The sequence below is a fragment of the Bradysia coprophila genome, unplaced genomic scaffold (genome assembly GCF_014529535.1).
Source record: "Bradysia coprophila strain Holo2 unplaced genomic scaffold, BU_Bcop_v1 contig_324, whole genome shotgun sequence".
NCBI lineage: Eukaryota > Metazoa > Arthropoda > Insecta > Diptera > Sciaridae > Bradysia > Bradysia coprophila.
Genome location: NW_023503584.1, coordinates 947,917 through 975,763, shown reverse-complemented (window position 1 = coordinate 975,763; position 27,847 = coordinate 947,917). Strand labels below are relative to the sequence as shown.

At 36.9% G+C, this 27,847-nt stretch overlaps 5 protein-coding genes across 5 annotated transcripts; 4 read left to right on the top strand and 1 right to left on the bottom strand.

Annotated features, from left to right (window-relative positions):
* The first annotated feature begins 283 nt into the window (after window positions 1-283).
* Window positions 284-6,612, top strand: LOC119079327 (RNA-binding protein spenito). Its single transcript, XM_037187123.1, has 3 exons — window positions 284-456; window positions 1,206-3,497; window positions 4,704-6,612. The coding sequence occupies exon 2, from the start codon at window positions 1,308-1,310 to the stop codon at window positions 3,471-3,473; it is 2,166 nt and encodes a 721-aa protein (XP_037043018.1). The 5' UTR covers window positions 284-456; window positions 1,206-1,307; the 3' UTR covers window positions 3,474-3,497; window positions 4,704-6,612.
* A 6,721-nt stretch (window positions 6,613-13,333) lies between these two features.
* Window positions 13,334-18,207, top strand: LOC119079326. Its single transcript, XM_037187122.1, has 7 exons — window positions 13,334-13,673; window positions 16,241-16,305; window positions 16,371-16,571; window positions 16,831-16,959; window positions 17,021-17,122; window positions 17,183-17,275; window positions 17,335-18,207. Exons 1-7 carry the CDS (start codon window positions 13,653-13,655, stop codon window positions 17,858-17,860), a joined length of 1,137 nt encoding a protein of 378 aa, XP_037043017.1. The 5' UTR covers window positions 13,334-13,652; the 3' UTR covers window positions 17,861-18,207.
* Window positions 18,208-20,382: 2,175 nt separating this feature from the next.
* On the top strand, window positions 20,383-21,417 carry LOC119079325 (thioredoxin domain-containing protein 12-like). The gene is made up of 3 exons (XM_037187121.1): window positions 20,383-20,539; window positions 20,890-21,167; window positions 21,232-21,417. Exons 1-3 carry the CDS (start codon window positions 20,489-20,491, stop codon window positions 21,371-21,373), a joined length of 471 nt encoding a protein of 156 aa, XP_037043016.1. The 5' UTR covers window positions 20,383-20,488; the 3' UTR covers window positions 21,374-21,417.
* A 341-nt stretch (window positions 21,418-21,758) lies between these two features.
* LOC119079324 (SET and MYND domain-containing protein 4-like) lies at window positions 21,759-23,761 on the top strand. Its single transcript, XM_037187120.1, has 2 exons — window positions 21,759-23,233; window positions 23,306-23,761. The coding sequence occupies exons 1-2, from the start codon at window positions 21,888-21,890 to the stop codon at window positions 23,607-23,609; spliced, it is 1,650 nt and encodes a 549-aa protein (XP_037043015.1). The 5' UTR covers window positions 21,759-21,887; the 3' UTR covers window positions 23,610-23,761.
* Window positions 23,762-26,194: 2,433 nt separating this feature from the next.
* Window positions 26,195-27,101, bottom strand: LOC119079684. Its single transcript, XM_037187742.1, has 2 exons — window positions 26,790-27,101; window positions 26,195-26,744 (listed from the first exon to the last, which is right to left on the bottom strand). The coding sequence occupies exons 1-2, from the start codon at window positions 27,099-27,101 to the stop codon at window positions 26,235-26,237; spliced, it is 822 nt and encodes a 273-aa protein (XP_037043637.1). The 3' UTR covers window positions 26,195-26,234.
* Window positions 27,102-27,847: the final 746 nt, after the last annotated feature.

Sequence of the window (27,847 nt, the reverse complement as noted above, 5' to 3'; positions counted from 1 at the left end):
CTTAAACAAAAGACCAAAAACAGAAGAATTATTGATAGTAAGTTATAATGTGGATGTTTCCACAAAATGCTTATTTATGTGTTGATTTTCATATTACAGAAATCGTTTTTGGAACAAACCTTATTACCTATTACGCCTATTACGTTAACATTTTCAGTGCTAACAGCACGTCAACGACAGAGATTTAGTTTTAGATCCGTTCATTTTATTAAGAGTTGTTGCGGTGTCGGCGTTTTTGACATGCGAACGCATTTCCCGCACCTATCCCACCTATCCACATACTAACACATTCATAAAATCGACGTCAACTCAATCTGTCCGATTTGATGCGCGCATTCATTGTGTAAAGTGGGTAAAGTGATTCCACCGTATTGTGAAATAAATTTCTTTTTTACATCTTAAAAGCACCGTCTTAAAAGTACCAATTCAGTTCCAAAACTGCACATACGACGAATGGTAAGAAACATGCTAATTTTTTCATGTGGAGTGGATGGCCGCATTAGAAAAACCGAAAACTTTCCAAACCATATGCGGCCATCTTTTTCTGCTATTAAAATGCGTAAAATGGTGAAAAAGTTACGCCCTTGGACTTTCAAAAGTGAATTTTGAGTGAAGAGATAGTTTTCTCGAAACGAAAGGAAATTCGGCCGTGTGCAGCGTAATGTCATCGCTAGTTTCTACATTGACGCTTTTCTTGTACGTGCCATAGATATAATACGATATAGCCCTACCCACGCTCTTTGTCCTCATATTGCTCAACGAGAAATGATGTCTTTATCAGGGAAACCGTCAGGTTCACTGATATTTACCATTTTTCGAACAGTTCATGCGAATCGTTGTACGGAACAATAGTTAATTGTAAGACTCGATGACATCAGCACATTTTATGATATGGAAACCGACACCAAAATACCAAATTCAATAAAGTTGTCCACTCTGATTCTTACCACTTAAATGCACTTTTTGGCCTACACATTCTTAAAATCGATTTTAATACGTGAAGCCAGCAGAAACAGCATGAATGTGCCATCATGGCTTCACGATTAAAAATCAATTTTAAGAATGTGTAGGCCAAAAATTGACATTTAGGTGGTAAGGACCACCATTTGAACGATAGATTTTCTCCTATGACCAATGTATCGAAATCGATAGTCGAACTCGGGTACTGATCGATTAAGCAATTCGGTATTTTCTCTTTGTTTCAGGTGACGAAACCAACACAGCAATATAGTTTCATTGACACCAGTCTTTGAGTGGTATCAACGAAGCGAACGGAATAGTTCATTACGAACGTAAGCAGTTTAGATATGCATCATAGTGCATCGCGTGAATCGCCGATACGATCAAAACGAGGATTACCGAGCATGGGAAGATACGACGAAGCTGATGATAGAATGTCGCCGGACCGGCTACGGCGACGCATAGCCAGATCACCGAGTCCTCGGGGACGTTACATATCACCGCATCGCGAAGAGTATCGTCTTCCACGAGGACTATCGACGGAACGAAGTCACTCGTACAAGGTGTTGTGTGTGAGCGCTATACACCACAAAGCCTCCGATGAATTTATCAAGGAGACTTTATATCGCGAGTACAAGCGTTTCGGTGACTTCAGTATTCGCATTTCGCACGATTTGGAAGAACGAGTCGCCTACGTTTGTTTCCGGACGGCTGAAGATGCTAGAGAGGCAAAGCACGCGAAACCGAGGGTCATGTTGTATGACAAAGTGGCATTAGTTGAACCGGTTTATGAATCGGCCAAACCGGAATACAAGTATCGAGAGCGTTCAAGGACACCCGAATACGAACGAATGTATTATCCACCGCCGCCTGATCATCGTGGTAGACATCCACCAATCGATCCATATTATGCACCGCCAATGGTACCAATGCACCATCATCATCCAAGACCGATGATGCACCATGAATATATGCCACGTGGTCCACCAATTCATCGTGGTCCGCCGCATATGCATCCACCGCATCATCCGCATTATCCACCACGTCATATGGTACCGAGACATGTTGCTCCGCCACATGAGAATAAGAAAGACAAATTTCCGAACTATCTACACCACGTATCTCCCGAAGATGATCCGATGGCAACAAGAACATTGTTTGCCGGCAATTTAGAGGTCAACATTTCTGACGAGGAATTACGTCGCATTTTCGGCAAGTATGGCATTTGTGAGGACATTGACATAAAGCGTCCGCCTCCAGGTACGGGAAATGCATTTGCATTCGTTCGCTTTCAAAATTTGGACATGGCTCACCGGGCTAAAGTCGAATTGTCGGGTCAATACATTGGCAAATTCCAATGTAAAATTGGATACGGAAAATCCACACCAGCAACACGAATTTGGGTTGGCGGTCTGGGCTCATGGACATCATTGACGCAACTGGAAAGGGAATTCGATAGATTTGGCGCAATTAAGAAGATTGAGTACAACAAAGGCGACACATGCGCTTACATCACGTACGAGACTATTGAAGCTGCACAAGAAGCAGTTAAAGAGATGCGAGGTTTCGCATTAGGAGGACCTGAACGTCGTTTGAGAATCGATTTTGCTGATTTGGCCAATGGACAACCAGCGAAACCAAAAGTCATTGGGCCACCAGGCTACGAAGATGTTCCGGACTACGGAATGGAGTATCATGCTCCACATCCACATTTCGAAGGATATGTACCACGTGGAGGATATCGTGGTAGAGGTGGTTACAGAGGTCGTGGTGCCTACAGAGGTGCTTATCATTACGAACCACATCGGCCAGCTGGTGGCGAAGAATGGAGACGTCCGGCACCGACATCTTTAGAATATGAACCGCACAGAGCTAGACGATCAGTATCACGTGGACCTGGCGTGGAACGTTCTCGATCACGTTCACCAAGACGAAGAAGTCCCGACTCGGACTCAGACTCATCTTTAAGACGCACTGGCGTGCTCGGTACTTGTCGCACATTCCAAGAAATTGCACGCAAATGTTCGACGTTGTGGTCCGGGGCGCTAATTCTGAAAAGTTCCCTATTCCCAGCCAAATTCCATTTCACAGATGGTGATCCGGACATCGTTGACGGTTTGATGAAAGACGAAGAGGGAAAACATCATCTACGAATCACTCAGCGACTGCGCTTGGATCAACCGAAATTGGAGGACGTTCAGAAGCGCATCAGTACGTCAACGTCACATGCGATATTTTTGGGATTGGCTGGATCGACGTCATCAATAACTATTGACGATGATAGTGTACAGACACGTCCACTACGAAATCTCGTATCGTATTTGAAGCAGAAAGAAGCCGCCGGTGTCATTTCATTGCTCAACAAAGAGACCGAAGCGACCGGTGTGTTGTACGCATTTCCACCATGCGAATTCTCAACTGAATTATTGAAGAAGACCTGTAGCAGTTTGAGCGAGGATGGCCTGAAGGAGGACCATTTGGTTATTGTGGTCGTGCGAGGTGGAACCGTTTAAACTGTTGTGCACATAATTAATAGGGTGAGTGGACATTTTACAGTTACTTGTTGACATTTCGTTGCATCAATAGTTAAGGCTCTTGTATGGAAAATGACTCTGGCTCGCTTGAGTAAATTTAGATTATGCAAAATTGATTCCCATGTTAGGGAAGCGATTTCTATGGCAAAGGGTGATTCCGTTTCCGAACTCTAATACTGAGTGAATTTTCACTACTACCATGAATCTCTTCATCATTCAACCTTTCACAGACGGCAATCATAACAGCAGTTCGACCATCGGATCTATTACTTCTTTTTTGATCCATTTTCAAGAAATTGATTGGAAATCTTTTACTTCATTCGTTTTTTAAACATAGACGCTTTGCTATATAGACCGCCTAAGTATGCCGCTTTTCACTTCCAAATACGGAAGGACAACAAAAGATTAAAATGAGTCGAGAAGATCGTACCGTACAAGAGCTTTGACTTTGACTATTTCATAGCTTTGATTGTACTTATTCATTGATGAAATAACCAATGAAAGTAAAAGACCTGGTATGGCGAGAGTATGAGTCAGATGAATATGTATGAATGTATGATATAATTGCCACCTCGATTGAACCCATTTTTCCTGAAAATTTCAACTAAAATTTTAGCTCTCCAGACTCCAGCCAAAGTTGCCTTACAAACGTAAATTATGAAAATTTTCAGAGGTCAGATCAGTAGAGATTTGGCTACCAAGACTGTTAACTCAAGTAGATGGAGAACATATTCAAAGCAGAAACACGAGAGTTATTGTTGGTAGCTTGGAATCCAGGCCTTGAATTTGATATGATGTTTTTCCAGCTCACTGTATGTACTGGAAAAGTGTGTCCCTTAAATCGACTTGAGTAAAAAATCTTCCCAAGATTTTGTTCTGGCTGTGGCAGATAAGAAACCTGAAAATTTTCATACTTTCTCCTAGTGAGGTTGCGAAATTTCATTTCATGAATTTATGTCACTAGAAATGAGTTCTTTCGAGGCTAAAACAAGCAAAATCCGTATACTCTCATCTGAGGCTTGCATGACCTGACCATACCTGGTACCTCACTTTCACTGATATTTTACCACTTCTTGGCCTGGCATTAATCGAATGAGTAATTATAAATTGACGTCATTAAGGCGGTCAATTCTCGATTGCACTCTAATGAAACCCCATCAATCATCCGTCAATCTTTACGAACATTTTTTTCGTTTTTTCAATTTTCAGAAAATGTCAATGCTACACTCGACGTTAAACCTAGTAATCCCTTATAGATGGCACAGGTATATTTTTATTATACATCCACAAATTTATCTACATCAATTATTTTTCTCATCCTCACCCATTTTGTAGAGAAATTTGTTTTGAAATTCTAAAAAAGAAAAAATTTTAAATTAATTCAGTTGTTACAACGATAATTAATTTGAATGATGATGACCTTTGAGTGTTAGTTTAATCCGAATGGAAATTATTTTCAATTATTTGTTTTTTTGTGCAATTAAAGTGCACATTCGAAAGCATTGTGAAAGTTTAAAGTGTTTTATTTCGAAGATTTCCAATATTTTTTTAATGTTTTTTTTTGCTGTTTTCCTATTACACAAAAATCAATCAATCGAATGAAGTTTCACAGTTTCAAGTGAAAATTGAAATGTTTTGCAGTGAAAAAGTTCTGTTCAAATTTGTTTGTACATGTGATGGAGTTGTTTGAGTTTCAGTGTCCAACTTTAATTACTTCTGCATTGTAAGAAACAAAAAGTTAAATTATGAACCCGAAGCAGGAAGACGAAGACCGAAATTTCTATGATCATTGTTCAAATTTCGCTTAAAATTCCAATAAATGTCAAGTCGTCTGTAACATTGTTTTGGAAAATAATAATTTGTTCAGTCGTTTCGTCTACTTCCAGTAGGTACTGTCAGACACTTTTTCAGGCTCAGGCTTAGGAGCTTTTTTCTTCTAGCTCAATTCCTTACATTCTCAGTCCTTCTACTACACGCAGCAGTCTTAATAGCGTAGTGAAGAGGGGATATTTCAGTTGCATTGATTCAGATAAAAAAACATGAATGTCCTGGTCGGACTGCAAAATCTTCAGTAATTTCAGCAAGATCTTGGGGATTTACAAACAATAGAAATGGTTCGGCTTCAGGGTTCAGTTGTTGACCAATACCAAGAAGATCTTGCTGCAGAGTTCTAACCATTAGTAGGATCGCTGGTCGCGAGTTTGATAGGAACATCGAAATCGACATCAATTTGTCGTTAATTTTGCTTCTTTGTTTTGGTTGGATTGAGCATTTCGACTCACTCCGGATGATATTGAAGAGGAGAACACCATCAAGAGTAACTATTCGAATTCTGGTGTCTTTCCCCGTTGCTGTATGATTCCATCTCCCACATCAGTCAACAGTTACATATCGGATTTCAATTCAAACCTATACCGACCGTCTTTTCTACTCAAGACACTATTCTTAATAGTATCCTATCTTTCGTTTCTATGGGAGAAATGATGGATACGAAAGTGATTGTGTTACCGAGCCTTTGGGCGAGGTATTCACCCGAGTAGATCCATTTTCCCTCATAGCACCATAGATACCAACGCTATTTCATTCAACAAAGCGAAGCCAATTGTGACAACATGGAATAATGTCTACGTAGAGAAACACAGCTTTAAGTAGAGGAAATAATCCGCTTAAACTCTAATGTGCGTCCCGCACTCACATAGGAAAATTAGTCCTGCAATACAATACCCCTGAACAAGTCGATCTCCATCGTCGATTCGCCGCTTACATGACACTGAAATGAAACCACTTCATGGTGACAAAACGTTAAATCCAATTCTATTTTCGTTGATGATCTAAAAAGTTTGTGGCAACAAAATCGTAACGACATTTTGTGAACACAGTGAGTGTTCGTGCATCTGAATATGCTAAATAAATTCTCGTATTGAAGAAATGAAATAAAAAACAAACAAAAATGAAATGAGAAAAGTATAATTTGTTCAATGTAAGTGTTGTAAATCCAAATGAAATAAGTAAATTTTGTTTGCAACAAATTTCTATTTCACCTTTGCTAAGTTTAAGTGATTGTAATTCTACTATTTGATGTGAAAAAAACAAAACGAAAAAAAAATGAAGAAAAAAATGCAAAAAATTCGCTCTAATCTAAGGAAGAATATTGTCTACTATATTTGGTGTAGTGTAGCCTGAAAAATGGAATCAAGTTAGTGCGTAATGTTCGTACAAAATAATTTTTTGTTTAACTGAAAAAATTCAAAGTTTACGAAATTTATTGAATTTTTTCAAGAAAAAAAAGAACAAAAAAGTTAGTGTGGCAACAAATCTCAAGACATTGGTTTTTCCAAAGAGTTTCGTTTGTTTTCAGTTCAAATTTTAATTTTTGTGTCGCTAATTGCTTCCAAAATATAAATCTAATTCCACGTTGATTAGCCGTCAGTGTTTTGTTTTTTTAATAAAAAATTGAATTTCTATCGAAGAGACTTTCAGTTCATTTTTTAAAAAAAAATCAGTTTGTGTCAAGTTCAAGTTTCTGACCATCAAAGAACCGATTCTGACAATTGCCGAATGAGAAGCCAGTACATGTTTGAGCATAGTGTAGCATTTGGTCAAAATTGTATTTTTCACTTTATTTTAACAAATGTTACTTTGTGTTTGATACTGGCAATGCTTACACACATTCACACTGTCTCAATGAATTGTTAATCGCAAGAAGTTGAATGAAATGAAGAAAGAAAGAAAGAAAAAACATTTGAAGAAGAAAAGCAAAGCAAACAAACTATTTTACGTGTAACCAATTTTCTTCTGTTTTCCTCATTATATTTCGTGAAAAAAAAGAAAACTAATGTGCATCGTACACACGAATCTATTTTACTTTTTATTAAAATAAATATTCTACTCGTAAACAATGTGTTTCATCTAGCCGAGAGTTGTTTTTTGTTTGTTTCATATACATTTGCAAAAGGTACGATAAAAACAAAACGAAAGAAAAGTTTCCCTTGTTCTGTGCAAACCGTTAAAAATGTTTTTTTTTGTTGTAATAAAAATTGGGTGATTTTCCTTTTCCATCAACACAAAAATGTAGAGTCCGATTCAGTTTCAAAAGAGTTCGAAAAAATTTAAATGAAAAGAAAACCTGATGGAAAATGGTATTATATTCGTTTCGCTATGGTGGTGCAAGTGAGTTTTACATAGTTTTGTTGGCTGATGATTTGAGTGAGTTGAGAGTGAGTTCAATTGAAAGTGTTTTACGGACATTTTAGCGGCTTTTTCTTCGTATGCAGACGTGGTAAGTTGATGGATCTACTATATAAAGTAAGAGAAAGAGGTAAATTAAAGTTTGGAATTTTATTGTGATCACAATTTTTGGAGTGGAAGAGCAGAAATTCCAGAAATATATTCATCATTCTTGCACAGACCACAGCACCAATCATCGAATCTAAGAGAGAAGCAAATAATAAAAATAAGAAAATGGTTGTCTGTAGCGTCATAATACTTCATTTTCTTTTTGTTTTACAGTGGCATAATTACAAGAACCGATAATTTTCCCAGTGACTAATTTTTAAGAATTTCTAAAATTTAAAAGAATTTTCGTTAATTTCAAAAAATTTCGCGAATTAAAAGAATTTCGAGCAGTTTGAAGCATTTCAAGAAATTTATTTCTTAAATTCGTGAAAATTCAAAGAGGCGTGTGCGTATAGCAGTTTCAACAGATTTGATTGATTGAGCGGATCGGTTGAAAAACAGCTGAAGCAAATTCATGCTGAAATTTCACTGCCTCCAACTGTAATAATTTTCAAGAGATTTAAAAAAAAACGAATTCGCGAAAATAGGACCTATTCCAACCAAACATTCATTCATCTTGCGAAATAGACGGTATACGCTCTGTTGTAATGTGAAATCGGATTGTCGGGTTTCTTATAACTCTTTTCAAGACATCATAAAAAACGACCAAGTTTCGAGAAAGCAGATACCAAAAAAGTGAAACTATGTGACCAAGTTTATGATCTCGGTTCTGAAAGGGGTTGAAACAGCTGTGATCACGAAAACAGTGGTACCCAAGCCTGCTTACTAAAAAATTATGTGGAGAAAATATTCAGTAAACCGTTCAAATTTGGGTGCCTGATCTTCGTAGGTGTCTCATCATCATTTATTTTTACTGCTACATGCGTCGAAAACCGTACATTTCATGTTACAAGCACTTCTTTCGACGACCTCAGCATGTTATACATTATATAACTCGGGATAAAAATGAAAAGTCTCATTTTTGTGTGCTTATTGACCTCGGTTTCGCCTCGGATTAACAAAATTCACACGAAAACTCTACTTTTCATTTTTTTATCCCCAGTTATGTAAGATATATTATCGTGTGAGCGAAAACGAGGCAACAAAATAGGGGAATGGCGAATGACATGTTTGACACATCACAGAAGAATAATTTTCGTTTATGCCACCCATCAGCATCATAATATGCAAAATTTGGAAACTTTGGATGACTCTGTGGCATTAAAGTGCTTTAAAGCCTGCGTCATAAATGTCATAATAGTTATTTTCCTAACGCACATCGCCTTCGGCTCGAGCTGGAAACCTCTCATTCGCTAAAAAAGCCTTTTAGCATAAGTTAGGCACAACGTCTTTCCTAAACGACGTGGGAAACAAGCGATATTTCAACACTAGTTAGGAAAATAACTAATTCACATCCTAGGTGAATAATTTTGAGGGGAAAACAAAGCGCGTAGACGATAAAATACTGTTACATCAAATTGAAATTAGGACAGCGTAGCTTCTCAAACAGTTTTTTTCATAACACTATTTTATGACAGAGATGTGCTACTACACGGTGAGCTTGAAAAAAGTCTAAATAAAAAAGTTGTTGCATACGAAATTTTTTTATGGATAATTATTTAGGACCATCGAGGAATTTATATCAATAATTAACAAAAAAAGTTAACGGTACTTTTTTGAGAAAAGTCAATTTGAAAATATTGTCAACCCTACTGAAAGTTTTTGACATGTGAAAGTCAATATATTTTGATGCCACATTCACCACTTGATAGCCTCGCGTCTTACCTTTACAACGACACCTCATTTGCTATTATCCGAACTGCATAGACCATGCTATTAGAGCTGAGCCACCAATAATTGGTCCTACTAAAAATGTTATTAAATTGATCAAGAAAGTAACTTTTTTACTCTATTTTCTTCGGATTTGCGTTTCATTTTGTACAATACCTTAAATATGTTTGATTATATCCATTACTATTGCTTGCCAGTTTACGATTGAGTGGAAATTCTCAAATGCCTAAAACATTTTGTCGAATACTGTGTCGCCAATGGGTTTTTAAACTCTTAATGCATGCATGTAGTTGATGGGAGCCTTTACAACCATATTAGCGCGCAAAAAGTAGTGTGTAGAACGAGCGTGGTAAATTTCTGCCATAAACCGAAACCGAAAATACGCGCTACAAAGCCGAACGAGTCGATCGTTCGATGTTCATTATAATACGAAGAGTAAGCTCCGCCTTCGTTTTCATTTAAAGTCAAATTTCTCTCTTTGGCGAATAACCACAGGAAATTCCACTATTAAGTAAAACATTGCTCACATCCCTAGACCTGTTTGCAAGGTCTGCTGAGAGAGAACTAAAAACGTGTGGTTTCCGATAACTTTTGGCGCGTGATATTCAGTGTTTTCATGGTGAGGCGAGTGTAATAGTATATTACTTCCGAGGTTCCAAGTTGTGTATTTGATAAGTGGGGTGTTACAGCCCGACCCAAAGGGGAGGGCTGTATTCCCCACTTGTCAAATAACAACTTGGAACCTCGTAAGTACAATGCTTTACGTGATTAGGCAATGTAAATGAACACGTAAAATCATTTATCACATACGCGCGGTGTTCGGATGTCAAAATTACTTAACTAGAAGAATAATTCAAATATTACACTTCAGGTCTATGTTGTTGTCTCGTTTTCGCTTATGTGATAAAAATAGAGTAGAAACTTGTCACTATCAGTCTCGGCAAGCCTCGACTTCTTCCCTCTTCGTGACAAGTGTGTAATATATATTACATCGCTTCGACATTCGTACATTTAATAATATCACCATTGCCGCCACGTCGCAAAAGAACCTCATTAGAAGAAGTGTCGTTTAACTTTTAAGTATTTATTTATAAGTAAATAAATAATAATAATAAGAGTTTGATTGTCGCCCACACATCGTTTGAATAACGTTGCATACGAGTGAATTTAAAAAACGTTAAACCGAATGGTTAGTTATGTTTGCGATAATAATTATACCAATTTCTCGTAAAAATAAAACTAAGTAAAAATTCACAGCCGTCTGTAGTATGTACCTCTGTGCACTCATTGGTGGTTCTTAAAATCCAGTGAATTCATTCTATATTGAAAGGAAAATGTCTTTGTATCATACATTATTTAACGGCACTGTGTTGTAACGTACTATCTTCTGCACTCTTCTCTCTCGTGATGTGCTCGTAACAAACACAGGACTTGTAAATATTATAGTACTAAGTACACCTATAGTTGATTGCGTACTGTACTGGTCATTTTTATTTGGACGAATAAGAGGAAGTTTGTAGCCATAACCGTACGGAAGGACTGTAATGCCTTTAGTCAGGGTGACAATTTTGGTCAAACGTTGTTTTACTCGCTGAAGAAAAGGTATCGCAAGTTCAGTTGAGTGCTGGGACTAAAGTCCTTTACTTTATCAAGAGTAACTTAGCGACTTTAAACTATATCGGTAATTTTTGTCGTCGCTGTCGATAACAGACGACAGGCAAAGTTTTGTTACCATAGGTAAATTGAACATCAATTTGATGTTTCGATGGTCTGTATTTCTTGTATTAATATGGGACAACATAATGCTCAATCCCCTCGATATTCGTTATTCAACGATTGAATCGGGTCATCTGTTATCGACGACGATGACACAAATAAATGATATGCTGTTATTAAGCGAAATGTATGTTTAAACAAATGAAGTAGCAGATTTTTTTATCAAACACTTGGCGATATCTTCAAACAAAAGAAAAAACAAATTTGGTCATTGTGACGTGACATGCTTGCCGTTTCTAAATTGTTAAAAATTCGATTCGTAGAAAACCAAATACAAATTATATAAGGTAAACATTGCTGAGCATTTAATCGCACTAAACTTATTCCATTTGAAAGAGTTTAATAAATGTATACAAAACATGATATTTTTCAAGTCTTCGCACATTTAATAATGTCTTCGGTCGTGTGTTTACCGTTAATAATAAATACTTAAATGACGCAACATTCACATATAGGTGGTTAACCTGTAAAATCAAATCATTTTCTGTGTTCTTCTCTGTTTTATAACATGGAATATGATGACGGTTATAGCCCGCATTATGAATTCATTTCAAATTCAAACAAATCAAAGAAAATTCTTTAGTTCAACAAATTAATTGGATGGCTTTACCTTAATGGTGCGGTATATATCTACCATCTACGCAGCGGATAGGTATGTCTTTAACTGGAAATAGAATTAAAATCAGAATAACGTAAAGTGGGTCAAGGTTGTGAAAGGTCGAAGTCTTTGTAGGATTAGATTTTTATTTTAATGAACGACGATGCCAGAGTCGAATGAAAACCTGAATTCAAGTCAATGATTTTTTTTACAAAGAGGTTAATGTTACAGTGATTGAAGGGTTTTTTACAACAAAGTTCCCTTCGGATCTTTAAGAACAATGATCTGTTATCGAAAGCAGCAGCAAAAATAAACGAATATCCGCGTAAAAAATGGATGTTAAAGCTAATAAAGTAATAGATTTTGTAGAAAAGACATCGTAGTCGACAGCTGTCAAACAGAGTACTATTTTGTAACAAATTTAGTAATTATTAACATAATTGTGAAGTTCTTCGTTAAAAGGCGAGCCAAGGTTAATAATTACATGGAAACACGCCTTGTCACTTACATCCTTAGTTGTTATGTGTACACAGCTTTGTTTTACAACTATAGAATTGTAAAATGTATACGAAAATCAGTTACACCACATCGATTTTATCGCGATACGCTTGCCATTTTACACTTATTACTCTTTGTTCTGCTGCTTTGTAAATTCAATATTCTAAAGCTTTTGAACTCGAACAAAACGAAGCAACGAAGCACTTTAAGTGGTCAATATTTTTACCTGCTGCACGTCTTTTTCACCTTAAGGTACTACCTTAAGTAACGTTAGTTTATAAATGTTAGGAGCACAAATGCTATTTTAATAAGAGTGTAAGTTACAGAACGAAGTCTTTGAAAAAAGATGTCTACAACCACAGCACTGCTCCTAGCATGAACACTGAATTGACAAGTGCCAAATTTGTAGGATTTAGTGATACGAGCGACCGCTTGGGATTGTTTTTATTGAATTTTTTAACTCATCTAATCAGTTACTCGTTTAAGCTCTTTATTAGCGGTTTTTTGACTTTGTGTGCAAGCTATAAAATGATGTTAGTATTGCGTAAATGTCCGTTAAAAATGATACAAATGCGCGATCTTGTTGCAATTTTGTCGCAAATTTTTTTAAATGAAAAATGGGTGGTTTTGTAACCAAAATGAAAGACTTGCATAAGCTCCGTAAGATGCCGTCTTAACGCTACTGTTTTGATCTCCGCTAATTCTCATTGGTAGGCACCGGCCGCCATCGAAAATTCCATCGACTTACATGTCTGGAACGAAGATGGTACGGTAACGAGCATATAAATGGTCTTCTACCATCTTATATAAGCATCAATATACGTTCTATACACACCAAACGCATACCATAACTTTTTATGACAAACTTCCTCTTCAATGAAAATTCTTTTCAAACTACACCTCAACGTTCTTTCACTGTGGTGTGAGGTGTGCAACGTCTTAGTGAAATAAAGAACCGAACAAGTTTTTCAGTTTAGTTTGAACTTCGGTGAAGAGTGCAGTCGCCGTTAAAATACTACGTACATCGAATGGAGTCTTTCACATGAAATAATTATAATTTCCACTGTGGTTAACAAGTTCAATGTGTAACACTTTGTAATATTTTCTGTATACACGTTCGTGATATGATACAGTTAAATCCAGTGATTTAATCGAAAATTGTTTTCTTTTTAACAAAGACTTTGGATTATATGAGTTTTTAAAGGCAAATTTGGGACAAGATGAGATGTAATATTTTGTTGGTAAGAAGAAATTTTTGTTTTTTGCCTTACGTTTGTAGATTTATAACGTTACAAATTCCGATGAGTGACGACACTTATTTGATTGCTTGAATGTTTCTTTCAAATCAACAGAAGTTTTGAGTGATTTTCGAATGAACAGTTAGAGTTTTAGCGAAATTTTTTTAGTTTTTTTACCTGAATCAATTGGTTTTTCAGAAATTTCTGCAAAAACCAAACAAAGTTCAATGTCTACATAGCCACATACCTTACTGTTACATGGCAATAGTCAATCTTTCTTAATGAGGAAACGACAGCGACAAGATCATTTGACTGGATTCCGTGCATTTTATATGTGGATGATGTCATAGACCTTCACAAATTTCGCAAAATATCTTTCGATTCGGTATCCCTCAGAGAACTTCAATTAGAGGGCACGTTTTTCCACTAATTTAATTCTGAATTTCTGGAACTGTGCAACTGGTTTCGCTAAGTCAAATGTTCCTTCAAATTTTGCTGCTTATTTGAACAGAGCCAGTCAGTGAATCTGGAGAAAGAGTTAGAACGACTCACTATCGTCCAAAATTGAGTATGTCTTTTTAGACCAACTCGTCGTCCTAGTTTTCCTTGTACATGTCTGTGATTTAGTAACATAATTTGGTTAGGACCTTCTGCAACTACAATAAGTTCAGAATGTCTTGGTTGGTGCCTTGTCATTATAATAACAATTTGTGATTGTGGTCAGTACTTTTGTTGTTTTTCACATGAAAATTATATTTGGAAATATCCATATTGGTTCTCCCACTCGTTCTTCTGGCTCGAAAGGGAAGATTAAGTTATTTCTAAACATAATTTTGATACGACCAAATGCTACTCCCGTTAGACGTTACATACGGTACATTTTAAAGTCATTTACACTGTCAGATTATTTGTTATCTGCTTTGCTAAGAACAGATTGCTGATTTTATGAAACGCTGGTTAAAATTCAATTCAATTGTTCACTTATCAAATCATCATATGTCCAAACAAAGTTGTTCATGTCGCTGATTTTTCATTATACTAAGCCTACATATCGACCTACAGAGAGAATACTACACATCAAAATATCACCTAGGACGACACACATATATGTAAAATTTAAAGACGGATATCAAATACAAATGTTGTACGAAGATGTCTCGCAAAACGCCTCTATGCAATACTTTGTGTCCTTCACTTTCGATTTGGTCCCTTCATCTGCACAGAATTTTATATTACACTTTCGCCAGATAAATGTTCACAGATGGCGCTGCTGCCGGCATAGTATCATCTGTTATAACTTCTCTGATTTTCGCAGACAGCAAACAAATCATCAGTGTAATTATTCAGTCTAGTGCTTAATTAGATCGACAATGTGATACGAAATCTTCTACTTCATTACTTTAAACATTACCTACATTGCTATGATAAGTACACTTTAACAAGAGAACATCGCTTATTTTTGGCGTGTATATTAATAACAGATGTAATGACTGTTCGTGACAGGTTAAGGTCTTGTGAGCCGTTATGAAATCAATAAAAAATATTTTTCGATCTCGTTTTAATTAGAACGAATGCGTTAATTGCTGGTAATTGTAAAAATATTTCGTTTATCATGATGCAAAAATGTAACGGTTTAAGTTAGAGTTTTTGAACTTTTACTTGCTGTTCTTGCATCACCACAACTTTTAACTTCACGGCCAATATCAGAGTTTTACTCACAATTAGTATGGCAAATAGAAAACAACCCGATGCGAAGATGTTGTTGTTGTAGTGACATCCTTTCAGGTGCGGTTGCCAAGGTAAATTACCACTCCCCAATCGAACTGTATTTTAAAGTAAATTTGGTTTATCATTAAGTTCGACAGCAGATTTAATTAACAGTTCGTTCCTAAAAAAGAACGTTCTTTTTGCGAGTCAATGACCCAATAATAATCATAATATTTACATACGAATGTTTAGAAAAATTAATTCTAAATTACCATACGCACCAATGGCATATAATAGTTAATAATATAATGAATGATATCATTTCTTGATTTTGTAACCGTAAATCTGTAGACAAATTTGAATAAATGTGTCAGACCGTTGTTAACTGATGCTTTGGAGTACACATTTATCATGAATGAGGTTATATTGATTGTGTGTGATGGTACATGCAGAGCAGATAGGTAATAAACAAAGGTATTACGGGGGGAAAACCACTAGCGGAATTAATGGGACAGACTAATGGAATGTTTGAAATTTTTTCAAGAATTATTTAAACTGACTCGGAACCAATAAGATTGTGAAATCTTAAGAGGAAGAAATGATTGTTGTTACAATTTCGATATCTAAGTGAATCATTGGCATTGTCTCAGCCAAATAATTTAATATTTTTCTCATATTTATTGAAATTCTTGAGAATAACTGTGGACCTGAAATATATTTTAAAAACATTTTTTCCTAGTGGTTTTTCCCCCTCATGTTATGAATTTAAATAGCGTGCTTGTGCTTCTGTGAATGTAGGTCGCACTCATTGATGAAAATGAATTCATTCTTTTCAACAGATTTTTTTTTTAACATTTTATTAGCTGACTTTGGTCATTTATTTCGTTCACGGAGAAGAGACAACGGATTCAGAAGAACCACCAGAAGGGTAACTGAACGATCATAAATTATATTTTGACGGTGTCATTAATTTATACACAAATTCATATGTAGTTATTATGCTTTCGTCGAATCACCGTCAGCTGTACCACCTAAAGTTCGACCCCCACCATATACCCATGTTAACTTGGAATGCAAAGACTTGGCCAGTAAGAAGTCTTACGTATCTGTGCATAATATTTGCGGAGATTTGAATAAGGGGCAAATTCCGCGCAATCCGATGAGACAGAATGTGATGGGAGAACCGTATCCTTTGTAAGTTTAAAAATATTGTGGATTTAAAGTCCTTGAATTTAGGCTTTTGGGCGATGTGTTACACCTTGTTTAAGTGTTATCTAACAAACCTGAACTATATTTCCGGTTTAAGGCTGGTCCTATTTTCTCAGTTGCGAGGTTCAATTTTAAGCGAACCATATCCTAACGGATTTTATTCGGAAAACATTTCCTAACCTTACGAATCCTAACTCTAAAAATAGCAAGCTTAGAGCACCGAGTCATAAATTCTATTTCCTAGTGAGCTCATCCGCAATCAAACGCTGAAATTTTTATCGAAAACACTGCCAGTATTGAAGGCTGACGATACGCTGCCGAAAGTCACTCAAATTCCTGATGACGAGAGTGTCGATGTCTTAGAAAACAATGGGTGAGTTGCATTGAACATATGGCGCATGTTTTATGGAAGTTAACAAAAATCTTTCTCAAAGACTCGAAAAACGAATGGGTCGAGAAATTTCAGAAACACGTAAGGCACGAGCTGTCCCTGAAGAGCCGAGAGAGCCCAGAAAATTCTGTGATGGCGGTGGAATGTAAGAGAGACTTGAGACAACTGTTAGACTAGGTGAAATGAATTTCTAAAATAATTGTAGGTTCTGCACTTTGTATCGAGCTATTCAAGGTGATTCACCCAGTCCACAAGCACCAATCGCTGAACGTCGAGAAGAAATCGGTCCACTTCCGAGGTAAAATAATTGATAAAAGATGATCGACCTTTTCAAATGACTAACGTAACTATATTTAGATACGAAGGACCACCTACACCATGCCCAGCAAAAGTTGAATATGCAACACCAGTATTCGCGAAAAACTATCAAGGATCGTGGCGTTATGTCGTACAAATTCCATACGAAGGATACTTTACCCAAACAGTCGAAGTAACTCGTTGCCTTCAAGCACGCTGTCACTACCTGGATGGTGGATGTCTATCGTCTCCGCGTTGGGTCAGCATGCTAGTAGCTGAAATCTTTTACCCGAACTCAGATGAGTACACGACAACAACAACAACCAGCACAACAGCTCCACCAGTGCAAGACTTCCAAGCGTATCAGCAATACTTACAGAAACGAGCAGGAGTTTCTGCGACTGACGGAACAAACGCTGAGACCAATACAAAATTACCGCATTGTGATGGCAACGATGAAATCGGTTGTTTCCAAGTACGTTTGTACTACGACTGGTTCTTGATACCTGGATCGTGCAAGTGTTGGCGACCGGATTACTTTGCTAGATACGTTCGCCGAAAGCCCGGTAACGGTGGCGATTTGTAAGAGGTGCTATTTTCTTTTTGTTTAGTAAGAAAATAACAGACTGATGGTTTATGATAAACGAAAAGGTAATATAGAGTAACGACCAATTTTATTTGTCTTTGCGGGTTTTGTGTGTGGGACTACGTTTGCATAACAATTTTTGTTTTGCACTTGAATGGCAAGTGCATCGAATAATCGTAAAGGGGTTGTGCGAAATCAATTACAAAATGTAAATAATCTACTGAATAACAAATAGACTTAGGAATCGTGGAATCGTCAATTTTATCGTTAATTTACTTTTGTATTTTCAATAGGACCGTAAGACATATTTGATAAAATAAAAAAAAATTTAACTCGTCACATAACAGTAACAATAACTCGTTTTAATTTTATCTTTAAGAAGTTGCACTGTGGCAGGTGAATTGTCTTCCAATCTGTTCCGTCCTTTGTTCAAAGCAAAGAAAAGCAATTGTCAATTTGGCTATACATTTTGCAGAGTTTTCAGAAAAAGATCAGTGAACTTTCGAACTCTACTGAACTGAGTCTCAGTGACTATTATTGGAAATTGTATGAAATTTCCAAGGGTCGGTAAACTAGAAAATCCTCACAAAAGAAAATCTTCGGAAAATTCAGGGTCGGACTGGTTCGAAAAACGGCCTTCGGGCGTTGCATGGAGAAAATTTGTTAAAAGCCCTACATTGCACTTGATCATTAAAAAAAAATTCGAGAATATTGAAAAAATTGGAGGCTGCAAACAGAACGGACAGATGACTTCTAAGCAATCAAGGCTACATAATTGTCGATAATGATATGATGAAAAGTAAAAGTGACTATATTACAGTTCTTCTTCTGGAGGTAGAAACAACAAATGAAAATCTAGGTAGGCATGGGCGATAATGATAATGATTATCGATAATTGTCAATTATCGATAATCGATAATAATAGACTTTTTTTATCGAAAATTATCAAAAAAATATCGATAATCGATAATTATTGATATTTTGATAATTATCAAGATATCGATAATTCGATATATCGATATTTCGGTCCGAAAATCCGATATTTATCGATATATTCCGATATATCGGTATATTATCATGAATTTTCTGATAAATATCAAAATATCGACATTTTGATAATTATCGAATTTCGATATTTTGATAATTATCGATAATTATTAAATTATCGATAACGATATGATTAATCGATTATCGATAATTTCTTTCGATTGATATTATCGATAATTTTGAACGCCTCCCATCCCTAAATCTAGGTTTTTCATTCTTGTTGCGATCGCTTACCTAGCCAAAATTCAGAAAATAAAATCTAGGATTTCATTTGTTTAACGAATTTCTTGTGTAATCAATTACAAACCGCAACATCATCCAAACTAGAAAATACAGCACTGCTTCTAGCATGAATATAGAAAATATTCGGAGGCTGATAAAATCACAGTCTTGTTTCGTTTTATGAGTTAAAACATACAATACAAACAATCTTAGGCAGCTCTTATCACTAAAGCCACCAAATTCACTCTTGTCAATTCAGTGTTCCTGCTAGGAGCAGTGCTGTGGTTTCACTTTTTATTTGAAGCTATAATGAAAATTTAAAAGGTGCTCCAAGAAAAACTAATGGAAAACGCGTCGAAGTCTCATCATCATAAGAGGGATTCTTTTGAAAAGCCGCCTACCAAAATCGAACCCATTTCGCCTGGTATTGATATATACATGGTTTGAAAGGTCTTTGCCAGTAGACCTCAAAACAGGCCTCACACGGTCTCTAGCCACACCTGGTTGCTGGTTGAACATCTCCGAAGTTGGTAAAATGGTGATTTTTATCCGAATTTTTTGGCCGTCATAAACGATCGTCCCGGGCGAGAGTGGGCTCGTTGGAAACCTGAGTTCAAGTAGTTTCGGGTCATTTTGGAAATGGGATATCAATGGAAAGCTTAGACAATGTATGTTACGACTAGCATGTTAGGTTCCCATTAAGCGTCATCAGTACCAGCCCAAACCTGTCTAAAGTTCACACAGATTTAGAAAATTTTTCTTGCAGATTTCTGCAAACATATATCAATGAATTAAATTAAACTAGGCATGACCCAAAACTACTTGAACTCAGCTTTCCAACGAGCCCACTCTCGCCCGGGACGATTGTTTATAACGGCCAAAAAATTCTGATAAAAATCACCATTTTACCAACTTCGGAGATGTTCAACCAGCAACCAGGTGTGTCTAGAGACCGTGTGAGGCCTGTTTTGAGGTCTACTGGCAAAGACCTTTCAAACCATGTATATATCAATCCCAGGCGAAATGGGTCCGATTTTGGTAGGCGGCTTTTCAAAAGAATCACTCTAAAGACTGTAGGTCTTGTAGGTCTTCTCTAGAACTTGCATCACTTTTGATTTTCACTATCACATGATCCAATCTATCAAAAATATTAAATCGATCCACCAACGCATATATATGCAAATAAGAGCAAATATTTTTTATCAAAAAAACACTTGAGCAATTACGACGCTCAGATCGAAAAACTATTTATAGGGAAATTTCCACTCAAATCTTAAAGTGAAGTCTGAAAAAATTTCATTTGAAGTAAGTGTCTGAAAGCGTATAGTATAGGAAAGTTTTTAGCTTTTGTTTGAAAAGATGAAAAGATTGACGGAAATAATTGTGCTTCTGATACTGGCCGTTTTCCAGGTGAATTTTTTTATATTTTTTTTCATTCAATCGTTCACAAACAGTAATCATAATGCGTTACATAATCATTGAATCTATTACTTCATTTTGTTGCCATATAGTCCACTCATACATCCTAAAACTGTCTCATACGTAGACCACTATCTCGCGGAGGTATGACCATTTAACTAATATAAACACGTGTAAGGCCGAGAGTTTGTATGAATTTACCAGCTGAAAAACAGCTGCAGCAAATTACCTTACAAATTTGGCCTTAAGTGATCCGTTAATTTTGTCTTTGCTGTCGATAACAAATGGTGACCTGAGTCAATGATCGACCATCAATATTGATCGTACTTGTTTTCATGAAGGTTAAACCCAGTGATGCTGCTTCTGATGACCTACGTACTGCATTCAGTTTTGCCAAGAACTTGGAAACTGCTTATCAACAAGCAAAATCTCGATCATTGCCCATTATGCTCATTACCCATAAGTCAACTTGTCCAGCATGTATAAGACTTCGACCAAAATTAACTGGAAGTAATGAAGTGATAACTCTGAGCCACAATTTCATCATGGTAAATAATGGTGATAGAGAAGATGCCAAAGCTGAAGCGGTTCGACCTGATGGTGGTAACTACTATCCGAGGTAATTTTTCAGTCAAGTTACAATCGATGGTGAAGCGAAGTCAATGATGAACTATTCTCCACAGGATCATATTTTTCGATAAGTTTGGCAATGTTCTTGGCGATATAATTAATGCCAGCCAACCGAAGTACAAATATTATTTCTCTACTGAAGCTCAAGTCGTTGCCGCAATGAAGGAAGCCATTGACATCAATAAAAGAATTTGAGCAGATGTTTGGTTTCATACTGAAGAATGTGCTATAATTAAATTATCAAATAAACGCCGCCCTTCAAGGTCTCCATATTTTAACACAAAATTTGTTTTTTTCAAAATATCGCCTCGATTAAAAATCTTTTACTTCATTTGTTTCAACAATCCACTATGTCAGAGAAAGGGACCATAAGACATCGTTGACGTTCCTGTCGATAGCATAATGGTTAGCCGTTTCTAAAATGTTAACTTATTAGTGGAGTTGGAGTATGAGCCACTTTGGAATAGTAAAATGCAATTTGGCAGTTAGCGCTCTTTATTCAAATAATTAATTCGCTGAAAGCTCTGTAGAGCACTTCAAGTGACGAAATGGACGAAATCGACGAAATGCATTCGCTAGGTGGCAGTACAAGAAAACGTTCCGTTCGCGCGAAACTGCGATACTTCATTAAAATTTTATATTTCCATCCGACAAAGTGTGTTTTTTGTTTTGTTTTGTGTGTATCCGCGAGAAACGTTCATTTTGCAAAATGATCCAAAGAGTTTTAAAAGAAGTTCCAGCAAATAATAGAAACGGCCAGTTCAACGAAATTATCGAGCGCTTCGAAAAGTCAGAAGATCCGCTGGAGAAATTTCGCATCATTGACGAGCTAGAACACAAGGGCGGCTTTCGGAGACCAAAACTTGAACCTCGCATAGCCAAGAACAACGAGACAAGTAGGAACTATCGTAATTTGGGTAATGTTCGATTCAACAAACGTACTAACGATGGATATACAAAAGCACTGAAGCAATACAACAAAGCCCTTTGTTATGCTGAAAATGGATCGGAAGAGCTTGGACTTGGCTTCGCGAGCCGTTCAGCGGTTTACTTTGAACTCGGCTTATACGACATTTGTATCGAAAACATACACCTTGCCAGACAAACTGTTTCAGCTCGAAACATGGACGAATTGAACAATAGGGAGGCCGAATGTGTAAGACGAAATGGTCTGGCGAGAAAGAAACCAATGCCCGTTCATACTCCGAAGCTCAATTTTCCAGCGAATGTTCAGATTCCGTTCATTGCAAATTGTTTGAAAGTGGACAGAAACGAACAATATGGACGACACATCAGGACAACAGTGCATCTAAAAGTTGGTGATGTAGTCGCTGTTGAAGAAGCATTCTGCTCAACGTTGGATCACAAATACAAATATGAGCGGTGCGAGAAATGTCTAAAGGAGAACAATTTCAACTTGATGCCATGCAGACATTGTGTAAGGTCTATGTTCTGCGATACGTGTCGCGACGAAGCTTATGAACAATTCCATAAACTTGAATGTCCGGTTGTTGACTTAATGGCACAGTTACTTTGCACATACACCTCCGTCACTCTCAGAACAGTCATTCGTGCGATTACCAGTTTCGAATCGGCTGAATCGCTGACTACTCATGTTGAAGAAATAAGTGGTCAGGATTTGACGATATTCGATTGCGATTATACGAAAAAGTCGTCGTATTATGCACCCGTATATTTTATGGCCGAAAATTGTGTCAAAGATGCTGGGCTCAGCATCTACATAGTGGCATCATTAATTGCCCAACCTTTGTTGGAATTGACAGAACTTAAAGATACGTTCTCTGATGAAAAGGCAGCCTTCACAATCAAACTACTAATTCAACACCACCTGAAAAGGATTCCAATCATCCATAGCCGTTATGCAACCTACAATAAAAAGGAATTTTTCCAATACGCGTCAGGAGTTCATCCATTGCGTGATTTGCTGAATCATTCTTGTGCGCCCAATTTGTTTATAACATCGGTTGGCAATAAATTCGTTTACACTGTGTTGAAACCAATCGAAGCCGGAGAGCAGCTGTTTGATAATTACAAGTAACTCATTCCCTCCCTCGGGCAAAATTCCGCAAGACATTCAAATCCAAATCTTTCATTGTTTGTTTCCAGCGTTGACTTCAGACGCAGAACACGAGCAGAACGCCAAGAAATACTGACGACATTTCGTTGTCAGTGCATGGCGTGTCAATACGATTATCGACTGGAGTCAGAAATCGGAGAGGGAAGACATGTACCAAATATGCCTGTTTGCGATACGGTGTCATTTGAATCAATGCGAATATGCGCAGCATATTTGAATAAGTACAGCCGATACTATCCATGCAAGCAATTGCTACGCGCAGAAAGTCAATTTCGTGGTCAGTTGGTAACAATTTATCAGACCGAAGTGCCAATGGAGGAAAGATTCAAATAGCAAACCAAGTCAATGTGTCGGATTGTAGGTCAAGGACGTAACTGGTAAAACTGACGTTAATGAATTGCAATTTTTATCTTTCTTTAAACGTTTGAATGTAAATACTGTATAAGTTACACGCTGAATAAATCGCAATCCGGGAAAAATATGTTTGAGAAGCGGCGAATTTTCAATAATTTTGTTCAGAAGTGACTAGACGGCAGCCTAGTGCCCACGTATCATTATACTCGTTAAAAAGCTTATATACTAAGACTACAAAATCTTATCTATAATATCAAATCAGTACGAGACTGTCTTCCCGAGAGGCTTCCAGAGTTTCATGCACGTGAAACTATTCGATGACTTAGTTCCAGAGCTATACTAGAAGTCTATCATGTCAAAAAACCCTTAAAGGGTAAATGTGACGCAAGTCTTTTATCTTACCTACAAAATAACTGATATCGCTGAGGGTGACGCATTGTGCGCCGTACGCAAAAGTTTCATCAACAAAAATTGATCCAAAAAATTTGTGAAAGAAAATTTTACAAAAATAAATTTGCGTCACAAGTGGCAGATGATTCGGTTTTCTTCCGTTTAAATTCTTTCAGTGCATTTTTTAACCATTTTCCTAATAATATGTTCCTCAACATATGCGTCACCCTCAGCGATATCAGTTATTTTGTAGGTAAGATAAAGGACTTGCGTCACATTTACACTTTAAGGGTTTTTTGACTGATATCACCACTTTTGTAAGTATGTCGTTTCGACGACATCAAAAAACCTTATCGAAATTAAAAAATTCTAGAGAAATCAGTCTGAATTCCAAAATCTAGAAATCAATCTTGGAACACCTCACTTATATCGAAAATAACGCAAATCCATCAAAAAATCCCATGGAAGTTAGGAAAGGAAGTGCCAGAGGAATCATCTGTCATCCCAAAATTTAGGAACCAACCTTGGAACACCTCGCTCACGTCGAAAATAACCCAAATCGATCAAAAAATCCGATGGAAGTTAGGAAGTACCAGAGGAATCATCTCTCATCCCAAATTTTAGGAACCAACCTAGTGGAAGTTAATACTTAATGATCCCAACAATTCCCTACAAGAAATACATCCCAAAACAACACACACCATTCACCACATTACCATCCATATCATGTAACAAAATTTACAACTCACACACACACATACAAATTGGCTTTTATATGACATTTGTATGGAGATATTGGTTTTTTCCAACTTTTGAAAATTCCATTCTTATTTTTGGGCCATTATGCCTATAACCAAAATTTCAGGAAAATCTATAGAAACGTTTGGGAGTTGCTGGATCCACTTTTCCATAGGAACTAACTAAGTAACTAATTAACTAACGTAGGCGATTTCAGTTATCTGAAAAAACGAAATTTTGCTTATTTTCATACAAAAATCAATATTTCGAAGTTCAATATCTCGGCCAATCTTGAAGCTGCAGTAACGTGTGATAGCTCGTTGAACTCGTATGGATTACTAGATTCCAGATATCTTACTTTGGGGGCCATTGGAGCTAAGGGGGATAAGTAAAAAAGTTGCTGTAAATATGCTCCGCCGTCCCCAAAAATTTTTTTAAAAACATTTTTGGTAGTGGACTTGCGTCACGCCCGCTTACTAACGTGCGGGCATGATTTGTCTCGTAACTCTCTCAGCTGGTTCACTTATACAAACAAAATTAGTTTTACGTCCTTATACGGATTAGATAGTTGGACTCACTCGTGTGGTAAGACGTACGCCCAGTTTTAGTTTTGTTTGTATGAGTGGACCAGATAAAAAACAGCTGAAAGCAAATTCCTGTTTGAATTTCGCCGGGGTCGGATGCTATCTGATAGGAGATCGGGAGATCTCGAAAGCAACAGTCAAAATATATTTGTAATCTCGAACTGTCAGTTCGGACCTGAATTTCACTGACGGTTGCTGTAGTCAACCTAATTCCAGAGAATTATTATTTTGACGAAGTCAAAATCATACTAATCGAGCCCTTACTGTAGAAGTAAATTCATCATACAATCAATGGTATTACATTCAAAAAATAAATTCCCGTTCCTGCTGTATCGGTTCTTTTGAACAGAAAATAATTCTATTTCGGTACAAACTTGAGCATTCTTCAGCAAATTATGTAGTTGTCCGATCCGGGATTGTTACAATTTTGTTTTTGAAACAATAATTTATATTTTTGTATTTTTTTTCGACTGACAGTTCAAGTCAGCTAAATTTGCTCCACATTTCTTACCAGCTGGTCTTCTCCAGTGGCTATACGGTTTTACAAGTGTGTGCAACTATTACATATAATAACCACAGTGTGCTTGTTACTTGGACCGGCTGGTAAAACAGCTGAAGAAAGCTTATAGACAATAATTTGGTTGTCTTCAACTGTATAAAATCAAAATCATTTTTGAAGAATTAATTTTATTGAATTCATGATTAAATTTGACATGTTATGCACCCAGAAGGGGCTTTTTGTTTGTAAATTTCAATTTTTCTGTTCTTTTTGTACTAACATAATAATGACTGGCCGAATCCACATTAATTTCTTTTTTATATTCACTTTGCTATTTACATACATACGAAGAAGAAATCTTTCCGAAAATGTTCTTCATTCGAAAAGTGAGTCTCAAATGTCGCTGCCTTTCGAAACTTCCATCTTCTTACCTTCCACATAATAATTCTTAACAGCTTCCTTGGTCAATTCCGGTTGCAATTTCAAAATCCACGAAATGACCTGTTCGAAATTCTGTTCCGAGAGATTGTTAAGAATCGCAGCTCCAGCTTTAGTTTTCAAAAGTGGAATGTCATATTGATCCCCCAAAATGAACAGATCCAGAGCGGTTTTTTCAACATTCTCAATAGAGTCCGTGACCAAGAAATTATCGAATGCCTCAAGTGTTTCCTTGTTGAATGTTTTCATGCTCACTTGCAATGCTTCAGCTTCCATTGTGTCATTGTCGAACATGGCCTTGAACACAGGCGATCTGATGGTAAGAAGCTCTTTGTTTGTTTCGACAACACCATTCGATGAGATGAGGCGTACAGACGTAGAGAAATGCTTTTTAATATCAGCAATGAATGACCTTTCAGTTAAGTAGTTCGGCGAGAATTCGATAGCGAATCTTAGCTCAAAATTTATCGCAGACACGGGTTTTAAGATTTGACCTTGAAACATTGTCTGCTTACACGGAATGCCAGTTAGAATGATAATCTTTTCGTTGAAATCGTAGATCTTTGGCTCTTTATCTGCGCAATTTGCATTCAATTTCACTGTATAGCGTGGTACACTATTACGTGGTTTAATTTCCACGTCAACCAATGCGCCACGAGATCTTATTTCCAAATCGAAAATATAAAGATGTCCGATGATGAGTGATTTTTGGAGTAACGTTGAAAATTTAATTGAACTCTTCAGATATACTGTTGAGGCTAGACTGGCTGGTACTTCCTCGACCTTAGGAGCCACATTGGTCAACAATATCTCCTCCGCCATTTGAGTACGAATTGCTCAAATATCACTAAAATATAATTCGGAACGCAATTTAATATGTAAAACCTTTACCGGACTTTCAGTTGTAATTTTTCAGTTGATGCGTTGATGATGACACTTTTGCCCGTACTGCTGTCAGAACCGTCTGCATATTATTCGGGAAATATAGTTATTTACATAGCGAGGGTCATCGAAATTTTCTGATTCGGTTTTTTGTATAGTTACACTAATATAAACCAATTGTATTTTGAAGCGTCGTATCAGTGCAGAAACGAACCTATTTCCTTCAGAGAAATGATAACAGATGGCGTTGCTGCCAACTCACCGGATAGACAGCGCCATCTGTTATCATTTCTTTGATTTCCTTATGACAAAGAAGAAGTTAAAGGAACTCCAAAATTCATGTGTTAAAGCTAGGTACCGACTGTCACGACTAACATAGACGACGTTCATCTACAGTAACAACATACTTGCTATTGAGATACTAGCAACTGTGGAACGGGTGACTAATATTTCGAAAATGAAAAGATCAATGACGAAGCACAACTTTACGTTCGTTGAAAACGCATCTCTGCATGACTACAATACAAGGATAAGGAGACACATACACTCATTCAACCCACATGGCTCTAGACGAACTTCTGCGAACCCTGTGCATCCTGCGCTTGTGTTATCAATTGATGAATATAATGATGATGAAGAGATATTGCAGTTGCGGAATGTTGAAACGTTTAAGGCTAGACTCAAAC

Excerpts from the sequence above, each read along its gene's own strand:
- LOC119079324 (XM_037187120.1), top strand. The coding sequence starts at position 21,888 with ATGATCCAAAGAGTTTTAAAAGAAGTTCCAGCAAATAATAGAAACGGC. Across the intron at positions 23,234-23,305 it reads CAGCTGTTTGATAATTACAA|CGTTGACTTCAGACGCAGAA; the intron begins GTAACTCATTCC and ends GTTTGTTTCCAG.
- LOC119079327 (XM_037187123.1), top strand. The coding sequence starts at position 1,308 with ATGCATCATAGTGCATCGCGTGAATCGCCGATACGATCAAAACGAGGA.
- LOC119079684 (XM_037187742.1), bottom strand. The coding sequence starts at position 27,101 with ATGGCGGAGGAGATATTGTTGACCAATGTGGCTCCTAAGGTCGAGGAA. Across the intron at positions 26,745-26,789 it reads TAACTGGCATTCCGTGTAAG|AATTTTGAGCTAAGATTCGC; the intron begins CAGACAATGTTT and ends GTGTCTGCGATA.
- LOC119079325 (XM_037187121.1), top strand. The coding sequence starts at position 20,489 with ATGAAAAGATTGACGGAAATAATTGTGCTTCTGATACTGGCCGTTTTC. Across the intron at positions 20,540-20,889 it reads TGATACTGGCCGTTTTCCAG|GTTAAACCCAGTGATGCTGC; the intron begins GTGAATTTTTTT and ends GTTTTCATGAAG. Across the intron at positions 21,168-21,231 it reads GGTGGTAACTACTATCCGAG|GATCATATTTTTCGATAAGT; the intron begins GTAATTTTTCAG and ends TATTCTCCACAG.
- LOC119079326 (XM_037187122.1), top strand. The coding sequence starts at position 13,653 with ATGAGATGTAATATTTTGTTG. Across the intron at positions 13,674-16,240 it reads TGAGATGTAATATTTTGTTG|CTGACTTTGGTCATTTATTT; the intron begins GTAAGAAGAAAT and ends ACATTTTATTAG. Across the intron at positions 17,123-17,182 it reads TTCTGTGATGGCGGTGGAAT|GTTCTGCACTTTGTATCGAG; the intron begins GTAAGAGAGACT and ends AAATAATTGTAG.